The sequence below is a fragment of the Xenopus laevis genome, chromosome 4S, assembly GCF_017654675.1.
Source record: "Xenopus laevis strain J_2021 chromosome 4S, Xenopus_laevis_v10.1, whole genome shotgun sequence".
NCBI lineage: Eukaryota > Metazoa > Chordata > Amphibia > Anura > Pipidae > Xenopus > Xenopus laevis.
In genome coordinates, this window is record NC_054378.1 from 14,213,843 (window position 1) to 14,226,420 (window position 12,578).

General features: G+C 43.2%; 1 protein-coding gene across 7 annotated transcripts in view; it reads right to left on the bottom strand.

The window, feature by feature from the left end:
* phf21a.S (PHD finger protein 21A S homeolog) overlaps positions 1-12,578 on the bottom strand; it is a 106,069-nt gene that overhangs the window by 21,166 nt on the left and 72,325 nt on the right. For all 7 annotated transcript variants that reach the window (XM_018260212.2, XM_018260210.2, XM_018260214.2 and 4 more), the window contains exons 5-7: positions 6,148-6,360; positions 2,022-2,270; positions 1,595-1,684 (exon numbers count right to left, since the gene is read on the bottom strand). In XM_018260212.2, the coding sequence (XP_018115701.1) occupies positions 1,595-1,684; positions 2,022-2,270; positions 6,148-6,360 (552 nt within the window). The remainder of the gene's footprint in view (positions 1-1,594; positions 1,685-2,021; positions 2,271-6,147; positions 6,361-12,578) is intronic.

Here is a 12,578-nt window from a genome sequence, read left to right on the forward strand (position 1 = left end):
CATGGGGCTAGACATTTTGTCAATTTCCCAGCTGCCCATGTCATGTGACTTGTGCCTGCACTTCAGGAGAGAAATGCTTTCTGGCAGGCTGCTGTTTTTCCTTCTCAATGTAACTGAATGTGTCTCAGTGAGACATGGGTTTTTACTATTGAGTGTTGTTCTTAGATCTACCAGGCAGCTGTTATCTTGTGTTAGGGAGCTGTTATCTGGTTTCCTTCCCATTGTTCTTTTGTTTGGCTGCTGGGGGGGAAAAGGGAGGGGGTGATATCACTCCTACTTTCAGTACAGCAGTAAAGAGTGATTGAAGTTTATCAGAGCACAGGTCACATGACTTGGGGCAGCTGGGAAATTGACAAAATGTCTAGCCCCATGTCAGATTTCAAAATTGAATATAAAAAGATCTGTTTGCTCTTTTGAGAAATGGATTTCGGTGCAGAATTCTGCTGGAGCAGCACTATTAACTGATTCATTTTGAAAAAATTTTTTTTCCCATGACAGTATCCCTTTAAGGTATGAAGAGGCATATTAAGGAAAGATCCATTATCTGGAAACTCCCAGGTCCCGAGCATTCTGGATAACAGTTCCCATACCTGTATCTTAGTTGGGATCAAGTACAAGTTACTGTTTTTTATTACAGAGAAAAAGGAAATTATTTTGAATTTTTTTTATTAATTTAGATAAAATGGCGTCTATGGGAGACGGCCTTTCCTTAATTCTGAGCTTCCTGGATAAAGGGTTTCCGGATAACGGATCACATACCTGTTCTTGGAAAATGCAATTTGTTAAAGGCTAAACCAATGCTTTATAAGAGCAACCTTTTTTTACCCGTGAGCCAAATTCAAATGTAAAAAGAGCTGGTGAGCAACACAAGCATGAAAAAGTTCCTGTTAGTGCCAAATAAGGTCTGTGATTGGCTATTTGGTAGCCCCTATGTGGACTGGCAGCCTATAGTGTCCCATTTGGCTTTGGCAAAAAATTCTAGAATTTCCTGCAAAATTCATGAGGTCGGCGACAATTTGACGCGCATTAAAGTCAATGGGCGTGCGTTTAATTGTCGCCTGAGTCAGTATTGTCGTTTCGTGCCAAATTTGCGTATTTATTCGCCGTGGGCGAAACACGGAAATTCACTGTGAGTTTACGCCTGGTGAATAAATTTGCCCATCACTGGCAGCCTACAGGAGACTCTACTTGCCAGTACATCTGTTTTTTTAAACAATTAAAGCCTCCAAGCCTGGAATTCAAAAAAAAGGCCACTGGGAGCAACATCCAAGGGGTTGGTGAGCAACATGTTGCTCGCAAACTATTGGTTGGGGACAGGTCCGGACTGAGAATTAAAATAGGCCCTGGCATTTCAGGTACACAGAGGCCCAATCAGCCCACACAGAGGCCCAAACAGCCCCAACCAGCCCACTAAATAGTGACTTTCTATGGCACCTTATAGCAGCCCCTCTGGCATTTGCCAGAACCCACAGATTGCCAATCCGGGCCTGGATGGGGATCACTGCTTTACAATAATGACAACAATGTCGTGACCATCAGGACAGCATCATGTTAATCAAAAAAAAAAAAAGAACATTTTTAAAACTGAACATACCTGTGGAAGAAAATTTGGACGAGGCGTGAGCCGAGGGGGTGGGATGAACTGAGGGACTTTGATATGCTGTGAAGTTGTAGATTGAACTTGCTACAACAGATAAAAAACAGAGATATGCATGAACAACGACCCACTGCAAACACCAAATCTTTTATGGCTCGTGACTTTACAGGAAAAAAAAAAGGATAAAAAAAAAATGGGGTGACATCATGATAGAGTTAATATTCTAGATATTTCTTAAAGTTATTGTTTATACATAAAGTGGGTTTAAAGCCAGGAAGCCTGGAAACCCACTACTTTAGAAGCTGGAATAGCAACATTAGAATAGTCTTTGTTTCCTTTTAAGTGAATGAAAGAATCATACAAGCTACAGAAAAACACTGTTATTGCAGACAATGAGTAAACAATCATTAAAAAAAAAACTCACCAAAGTAACAGCATTTTTTGCCACTATTTGAAAGGTCTCTGCACCCTGACTGTTGACTTTGTTGGATGTCTGCAAGTTGACAGCTGCATTCTGCGCATCAGTGCCAAGGACTGCTTTCTGGCTGTTAATGGCAGTCACCATGGCAATGGTTGGTCTCTGTCCAATTATAGAAGCGGGCATGGCTGCCGCTGCAGCTTTCAACACAAGAGGTAGAGTCTTTGCCGTGATCAGAGAAGCGGTGGCCACAGTCTTCATTCAAAAAGAAGGCAGCGTCCATGTATAAAGACAAGGGTAAAATAATTAATAAAGCACTTTCAATGAAATAATAAATGCAGGAAAGGAACGTTCTGTTGATGCAAGCTATACCCTCATACTTTACAGTCTTCTATTTTGAAAATAAATGATGGATAAAAGCTGATATTGTGTCTTTTCCTGAATGGGTAAAATATACGTTTTTTTTACTCCATTCAACAATCTGACGTCTAAAAGGAATATGGATAGGATGCACAATACTTGTACTGGCGTAGAAACAGTCTCACTTTAGGGCTAAAGGCAGAGACACACAGTCTGGTGACAAATCTCCTCCTCTTCGGGGCAACCAAACCCCCCGAACTGCCTCCCCGTCGGCTAGAATGTAAATCGCTGGTGGGATGGCACTTGAAGCGCTTCGTTTTCCGAAGTCGCCTCACGAGGAAACATCGAGTGACTTCAGAAAACGAAGTGCTCAGATTGCCATCCCATCGGCTATTTACATTCTAGCCGACGGGGAGGAGATTAGTTGCCCCGAAGAAGAGGACATTTGTCGCTGGGCGACTAATCTCCCCGAATCTGACCGTGCGTCTCTGCCCTAATGGTACACAGAGATTTGTGCGTGCCTTTTTCTTGGTGGTTTTTATAAAGAAAATACTAAGTACTGTCCTGGTGAACACATGGCACACAAGCAATGCATTTACCCAGATCTGCATTTTTCTCATTATGGTGGGCAACGTGGCCAATTTCCACCATACTGTATTTATTTCACGGCACACGTCAGTTTCGACAGGCCATAATGTGATCCTTGTATAATTCAAATTTGAATTTGCCAATACACCTAAATGCACAGATGTTATGGACAGATGAGGAAGCGAGAGGTGCAGTGGCCCCTCTTCACTACCTTAAAGGTAGCCATGGACGCAAAGATAATATACGACTTGAATTCTCGTAAGATATTTGGTGCGTTTATGGTGGAAAAAGAGCCGACCAATATTGGCAGAAGACTTGGATATCAATTGGCTCGTCGATTGGGCTGGATGGAAAATTTTGATCGGGTGCCTTTGAAGGCACCCAAACATCGCCCATTGTTAATGCTGAATCATCAGAAAAAAATCGTAATTGTTACGTCTATGGCCACCTTAAGAGACAATTTTTTAGCCCATTGTTGACCAAAAACAGAATGATACTTGCTCACCACCACATCATGCAGCATATGACAAGAAGGCATGGGTCATATCCAATTGATGGGCCTGCAAAAGTATAGTAAAATACTGTACAGTGTGCTAGTAAATAAACATACAGTATATAGTTGTATGTAGGTGTACACTACCCCTTTATCTATAGTGTAATGTGACTTTCTCCACACTTTCTTTTCCCAAGGCGGCTGGAACTGTTGCAAACTTAAACTGGTTTCCATTACACTGAACTGTTACGTGCAACAAATAACAAAAAAAGTATTGTTTTAATGCAGAATACATGCCCAACCCAAGTCCTATTTATTGGACTTAACTTGGACATGGGTGTATATTGTGTATTTAAAGCTTTTTAAATACTAGCAGGACAGTTCCTTGTATTTCCAGCAGAGGTCAGTATACAGAGAGAAAAACCAATTCTAGTAGAACAAGCAATGTATCTGTATATTGTGGAAAGCAGTGTTTACTTTTTAGCAAATGCTATTTACTTACTTAACGAGTACACTAAATAGGAATTTAAAAAAGTCATAGCTCAAAGGTTAGGTAGCGCAAACAATGAAACAACAAGGCCTCATATCAGTGATAAGGTCCAAATTTATTTTTAAAATCCGAATACCAAAAACTCGAAAAATTAAAGTTGTTTTTTCTCCCAATTGATTTTCACTAGATTTTATAGAGTTTGTCCCTGACCAGATTAAATGGTGCTTTTTTTCCTTTCCTGAATCCTCGCCTTCTCCTGCAGCAGCGGGCAGCCTCCAGACTCATGGACCTGTTGGATGGGATGCTGTGGGGGCTGCCGCTGGACATGCTGCTGCTGTCCCGACTCTCTACCTCGGGCACATCGCTGAGTGCAGGGAGACATGGACTGAGTAGGAGACGAGATGCCGTTTACTATCTTTATATCCTGAATCGTAACCGACTGGGAGGATTCAGCAGCGGGCACTGCCAGCACAGTCAGATGGGCACAGTTATGGGGAGCAAGTGGCATGCAGACCCCATTGATCCGGCTTACCCAGTACGTGCTGCTGCTGCTTGGAATAAGGGAAGAGCTGCAGACTCACTGTCCCTAGAATAGCCAGGGAGGAGAAATCAATCACTGCAGGATGGATGGTCGCCCTGTCGCCTTTTTTGACGAGGACAGGAAGTGGAGTTTCCGTAAGTTATTTCTTAATAAAGGCTTTGCAATTTAAAAGTTTTTTGATGTTACTGGTCCTTTAATAATAAATAAGGTCCAAGTGTGGATTCTAGTTCGGTCGGTCTTTTTTTATTTAAATATTTAAATTGGGATTTTGATAAATAAGACAACCAATGTTTGCTACAGTTTGTAGCCATTTGAGTGTAAGCATTATTTGCAAAGATCAGAGAGGTAATTTATCACGCGCAGGACAGGGTGCAAAAACAGGTGCAAACAACCATGCCCTGCGCATACGTGCTTGCAGACACAGGCCATTGCTATGCAAACTGCACCCATAATTACAGTTCCACCTTCATTGCTGTATTCGTGATGGGTGAGTTGGGGCACACAGATAAGTACTACTATAGTTCATATAAACAAGCTGCTGTGTAGCCATGGGGGCAGCCATTCAAGCACAGGATTCACAGTAGATAACAGATACTTACTACTATAGTTTATATAAACAAGCTGCTGTGTAGCCATGGGGACAGCCATTCAAGCACAGGATACACAGTAGATAACAGATAAGTACTACTATAGTTTATATAAACAAGCTGCTGTGTAGCCATGGGGGCAGCCATTCAAGCACAGGATACACAGTCGATAACAGATAAGTACTACTATAGTTTATATAAAAAAGCTGCTGTGTAGCCATGGGGGCAGCCATTCAAGCACAGGATACACAGTCGATAACAGATAAGTATTACTATAGTTTATATAAACAAGCTGCTGTGTAGCCATGGGGGCAGCCATTCAAGCACAGGATTCACAGTAGATAACAGATAAGTACTACTATAGTTTATATAAACAAGCTGCTGTGTAGCCATGGGGGCAGCCATTCAAGCACAGGATACACAGTCGATAACAGATAAGTATTACTATAGTTTATATAAACAAGCTGCTGTGTAGCCATGGGGGCAGCCATTCAAGCACAGGATACACAGTCGATAACAGATAAGTACTACTACTATAGTTTATACAAACAAGCTGCTGTGTAGCCATGGGGACAGCCACACAGTCGATAACAGATAAGTACTACTACTATAGTTTATACAAACAAGCTGCTGTGTAGCCATGGGGACAGCCATTTAAGCACAGGATACACAATAGATAACATATAAGTACTACTATAGTTTCTGAAGCAAACACACCAGTTTTACCAGTGCAGGGCACCAGTACATTATATTGTCTTTCCTTTAAAACACTTTCATTGTGTTCCTTTAACTTGCACAGATGAGATTTCAAATCTGTTTCACGCAGGTATGCCCTGGAGCCAAGTGCTTTGGAATGAGCACTACAGGACACAAATTTGTGCCCTTGGTTCTCTAGAACTTGTGTCTGGAGCATTAATAAGCAAGGTCCATATCTGTGAGTAGGGTTGACACCTTTTCTGGAAAAAAATACTATATATTCATCTTTTTTCCCTATTAATAACATTGGGATCAACCATCATTTGTACCGGCCAGGTGGCAACCCTATCTGTAAGCAAAGGTCACTAGCCACTCACCTGTGACCCACTGAAGCCTGGAAGAGATAAAGTGGATGCTTGCGACATTGGCTGCGACTGAAGCTGTTGCAATTGTATTTGCTGTGGTTGTTGCTGCACTTGTGGTGTTGGTGGCTTGCTTTCTAGCTGAAGGAGAGGCTGAATGAGAAGCTTGTTGTCGGGGAGTTCCTGTTTGATGATCAGATTTTTCCGAAGTTGTTCTACTACCATTTTCTGAAAGATATAATAAATGCCCAGGTTGGATTGAGTAACATATACGTTCCAGTCAGCATAACCACTAACAATATGTCATTTATTCAATATCTGCTACAAACAAGAATGAGGGAAAAGACGGTACAGGTATGGGATCCATTACCCGGAAACGCATTATCCAGAAAGCTCAGAATTATGGAAAGGCCGTCTCCCATAGACTCCATTTTATCCAAATAATCTAAAATGTTTAATTTTTTTTCTCCTTTTTCTCTGTAATAATAAAACAATAGCTTGTACTTGACCCAAACTAAGTTATAATCCATCCTTATTGGAAGCAAAACCAACCTATTGGGTTTATTTAATGTTTAGGGTCAGGGCACACAGGCAGATTCGGGAGATAAGTCGCCTGGCGACAAATCTCGTCTTCTTCGGGGCGATTAACCCCCCACGAGCTGCCTCCCCTGCCTTCCCGCTGGCTAAAATGTAAATCTCCGGCACTCGGAGCGATCCGTTTTCCGAAGTCACCCGAAGTTGCCTCACGCTGAAACTTCGGGCGACGGAAAACTAATCGCTCCGAGTGCCATCCCGCCGGCCATTTGAATTCGGGGGAGATTAGGCTAATCTCCACGAATCTGCCTGTGTGCCCTGATCCTTAAAGGATTTCCTAGTAGATTTTAGGTATGCAGATCCGTTATTCGGAAAACCCAAGGTCCTGAGCATTCTGGATAACAGGTCCCATACTTGTACTTGACAGGAGACTGCCATAAGCAAGTAAAAACAGAGACAAAGAGAAGCTCCAAGCCGGATCACGCAGCAGAAAGGATTCTGGGAAGGGGGCCAAGGGAAATTGCATACATTCTCAGACAATCTTTGAATTAAAGAAAATCTGTAAAGCTGATATATTGCTTAGCTCAGGCTTCCTCGAGCCCGTGCTGCAAGTCTTTCATAGGCTCTGACGCATCACTTTACTGACTAAGTGGCCAAACAGTAGAGAACAAAAAGTTCCCCACGGCAGCCGGAGAGATTGGAACTGCTGGCAGCCAAGGGGAGCTGCGGCTCATCTGCTGAGGCACCCACCTACATAGAGCACGGGCAGATGACAGTTTCAAACAGGACTGATCTGCTTTCCTACCGGATCATAGAGTGGCCTGCTAGAAATTTAAAGTGACTTCCCTTAGAGCACACTGGGCTAATGGGCATCCTTTCTGGTCTACTGATTGCAACGCAGACAATAGGCTTAGCAGAAGCAACAGTAGGGGCAACGCAGGCAGCTAGGAGAATTCTAAAGCCAGATGGCTCTAACAAGAGAAGAAAACCGATGAAAAGAAGAATAGCGATGGTGGGAGTCGAAGTGATTCACGTAGTATTTTCGGCACTCTCTCCTCTGGGAAATGAGACAAAAACCGGAGCAAACAGGACTGGAAATATTCATTAGCCCCAAAAGTGCAAAAACAAATCATGTGAATGTATGCGGCCTGGGGGGCTTGTCAGCTCCTGCTCTGTTATTTACACACAGGGGCAGGTGAATTCAACAGCTGCCCGTGATGAATGCACTACAATGTGCCGAGAATCATGGGGGGTTTGCACTGAAATCATTTGAAAATAGCCTAAATAAGTGTAGATTCAGTGTAGATTAAATATCAACACAGGGCAAATGAAGTAAAGCATAGACACCAATCAATGATTAGTATTTTTCAACCAGCTGCAGGTAGAAAAGAAAGCCCTTGACTTGTTGCCATCGGTTACTGCACATGTGTAGTGATGGGTGAATCTGACCCGCTTTCGATTCGCCGAAAATTCGTGAAAAAACGAATAATGCCTATTGATGTCTATAGGCATCAAATTTTTTTTTTATTGCACGATGCAACAATTTTTTCACCCATATGGGCGGCATTTTTGCTGGGAAAATCTGCTCATCACTTCCCAGGTGCAAATCTGCCCAGTGTTGATAAATCAGCCCCAACAAGCCTACTGCTAGTCACAGGTCATGCTAGAATGAAGTAGCGAGGCTTGCACTTGTTATTAAATCTCAGACTAATTGCATCGGAGTTATTAAGGGTGCCCCCAGGCTGGCCTTAGTCTGGTGCAACGGTTCCATGGAATAAGAGGCACTAACACTAATAGGCGCAAGAGTCAGTAGAAAGCAGTCTCAAATATGAAAATGAAACCCACTTTGCTTTAATTAGAGTTTATCCTCTAAAGCTGGCCGTACACATTGAGGTTCCCTCCTTTCATGAGGTTAACACACAAGAGGATCTCTACCTGATTTGTCCATCCATGACATGGGCAAAATTGGGCTGATCCCATTGTTGGCCCTGGGGTCCAATGGTTGGATCGTGCTGAAAGACCCATCAAGTAAGGAAAGGACTAAAGCACTGAAGAGATTTTAATACCTATTCTATAGACGCCTGTCAGATATTCGGGCAGATATTGGTCAAGCAGGCACTCCTGAAGATCCATGCATGGGTCTGGAGGGTCAGAATCAACTGATTTAATCAGCTCCTGTATGTCCATCTTAGGCTACTGCCTCACAAGGGTGATTCTCTGCCAAGTATCAGCCCCTTCACTTGCCTCAGCCTACCCTTGTGACTGCATCAGGGTCAGAATGGGCCGGGAAAAAACCCGAAGGGCCCCACCGGCCCAGATACGATGCAGACGGAGCTGCCCCAGGCTTCTGATCTCCCTTCCCCAACGTGCAGTTTAATTTATGTGCACTCGGAGGAGGATGGGTGGTGGCGCCCCCTGTAGGGGGGTATGGGGGTGCAGCGGGGGACCCTAGGGCAGCAGACCAAGAGGGCCCTGAACCCACCAGTCCGACCCTGGACTGCGCCAGAAGCCATGGCATTAGCCTGAGTGCAAACATAAGTAGTATAAGTGACTAACACTAGGGAAAATTCACCAGCGTGACATCATTGCTGAACTTCGCCAATTTCCTAACGGGTGCAGGCGTCACTTCGCTAACAAAGATGATGGACGCAAGCGTTGTTTCACACTATTAACGCCTAGCGAATTTTCGATCTGGCAAACGGAAGTAACTCCGCAAATTCAATAAGATGTGGATTTTACTGAACGTTACCTCATTTGCCAGACTTGCCTTCGCCAACTCAGACCGGGAGAAGTGCAAGTGCATAGGACTTCCTCAATTTTTAGTGCAAAATCGTTCTAAGTTTCCAAAAAACGCTGGCGTCTTTTCCTTTTTGTGATAGCCTGCAAAGGTCCATAAAATTTTTTTTTGGAACATAAACTATACACTGGGCTCATGTGTAGGGCATTATAACAACTCTATTTTATTTATTAAGGGTCCCTGGAGTTGTGTAATGCAATGTATTTGCTGCAACCTAAACGTCCATGTAACTTTGTCATTTCCCGCCGTATGCAAATTAGTCAACGCTAGCGCATCTTCGCTATGATTGCCGAAGTAACGCTAGCAAAAATTCGCCAGCATTCGGTGCACAACTTCGCACTTTAGTGAATTGGCATTGTCCTAGCGAATTTACGCCTGGCGAAGTGCTGCGAAGCCGTCGCTGGCGAATTTTCGCTGGTTAGGTAATTTGCCCCTAAGTATACATTTCGGAGCTGAAATCCGCTCAATGGCTCCGGGTGCAGTCACGAGGGTAGGTCTTAACCAACTGGCTTCCAACACTGCATCAGGAGTCAGAGCAGTTATAGAGCCAGACAGATTTCTATTTACAAAATCTTTAATACAGAGAGTCGCTTCATTTGCATTTCGTCTTCACTATACAGCCAGTTTTTGGGAGGCGTTCCTCTTTAAAAGGATACATTTGCTTCGGCAAACAATTGCCTCACTGTAAAGTGATTAAAGTGTTTGGTTGGTACAGTAACAACAGCTGAATGAGCATTTCCAACGTCTCAGGCGTATGCATGCAAGATACGAAATGGACCAGCTTATCAGCCCACCCTTTCCGAATGTAGAGCCGTTTTTTTATGAGAAAGTAGCACTGGTGACAGCGGTATTTATTTACATAAGAGACACGGCCATATTTCGACTGATAAACATCTGCTCGGCAGTCTACAAAAAAGGGCACTTGCCTCTCACAATGCAGGTAGGGAAGACGGAGTGGTTTAGCAGTTCATCTTTCTTTGTAATTACACTCCATTAACCTTCCTCATGAGAGCTCCCCTGCACTCTTACCACCAACTGGCTGCGTTTGATAAGGCCTTTCGGAATCTGCACATCCAACACATACACACACACTACAGCGGCTGCACTTTAATAGTGCCGAGTTAAGCAGAATCCACTGCAGCTCTGTTACACAGCAGCAGACATGTTTAGTTCAATTATATATGAAGCCATGGAAAGGGGGTGAGATACACCAAATGCAGCATCGGGGCAGCTAAATAACTCCGGACACTATAGAGGCCCATTTATCAAAGTCTTAATTTATCTCAATATTTTCTGAAAACTACTCCGAACAAATTCACACGAGTTTTTTTTTCCCTTATTTATCAATAACATCCTGAAAATTTTCTTTGTGGGGAAAAAAACCCAAAAAATCGTGAAAAAAGAATAAACACATTTTTCGGATTTTCCACCCGAAAACCACAAACTCTTCAGATTATTGCATGAAAACTAGGGCAGATCAGGATATCTTCGGGACTTTTCCCATTGACTTATATGCAGCCGCGGAAGGTCTAAGATGCGGATTAACGGATTCTGACTTTTTCCATCATCGGGGTATCCCTCGGAGTTCCATGACCTGTATAAAAACACTCGGCCTTCGGCCTCGTGTTTTTATATGGTCATAAAACTCCTCGGTAACTTATAATATCCCTATATTTTACAAAAGGGGGTACTTTATTCACTATATAATTCACAAGATATTCATGGCTTTTGTGTATTATATAAATATGTCTCTATAGCAGGGATCCCCAACCTTTTAAACCCGTGAGCAACATTCAGAAGTAAAAGGAGTTGGGGAGCAACACAAGCATGAAAAATGTTCCTGTGGTGTCAAATAAGGGCTGTGATTGGCCATTTGGTAGCCCCTATGTGGATTTTCAACCTACATTGAGGCTCTGTTTGGCAGTACACCTGGTTTTATACAACCAAAACTTGCCTCCAAGCCAGGAATTTAAAAATAAGCACCTGCTTTGAGGCCACTGGGAGCAACATCCAAGGGGTTGGAGAGCAACATGTTGCTCATGAGCTACTGGTTGGGGATCACTGCTCTATAGAATACAGAATAGCCGGAAGATGGCATACTCTGCACCTATACGTGAGTAATGAATTAGGGGCGCTTTTAGGGGTAATAACCTATGCGGGAGGGGGGGAAGCAGGGAAAGGAGACTATGTAGGGTAGTGGGTAAGGGTTTTTATTATTGAGGGGTTTAGTTATCCTTTAAGGAAGAACAAGCAAAAGCAGAGAGTCCCCACTCATGAAAGAATGACTGTGACTAGGTATGTGTACACTTTCATGATGCACAGTAGATTGTAGAGCTATTACCCCTGAGCGACGAGCAGAAACACTTGGGTTTGTAATGTGGATTAGACTCGAGCAAGAAGACATACAGGATGACCTTACAGAGTGAGATACACAATCATGCGTAACTGCCTCTTCGCCAACTGTCATTCATGCTTCAAGTCTGCTTTTTGTCATTCTCAGCGCACACTAGTACCGGCAAATACAGTGGGGAAAAAAAAGTAACTATGTCAAGCATAGGTTTCCATAGAAACATAGATGGGTCACTTGATAAAGGCACTTACCAATGATAAAGCGTTTAGGTAGAAGTGTTCGGGGGCCTTATATAAGTTACAAGGAGAGCCACGGAGAAGAGAACATCATCTCTTAAAGCCAATGTTCTGATGGCACACGGTGTTCTCTTATGATGGTTTTCAGCCGGCTTAGAAGCACCGAAATCCAGTAAAGCTGCCCCCCCCAACCCATCAGTCTAAATCTGACTCAATTCAGTGGTTAATATCCCTATTAAAGAGGATGTAAACCCATAAATAAAATGCTATAAATAGAAATGTAATTCTAACGAGCGGATCTTATCGTGTATGGCCACCTCTGTGCAGGGCAAGAAGGGAAACTGAAGTTCCTCCATGTTTGGTTCTTACGAGGAGTAATAATTAGAGATGCACCGAATCCAGAATTCGGTTCAGAATTAGGTCAGGATTCAGCCTTTTTCAGCAGGATTCGGCCGAATCTTTCTGCCCGTCTGAACGGAATCCTAATTCACATACGCAAATTAGGGGCAGGGAGGGAAAGCGCGGACAT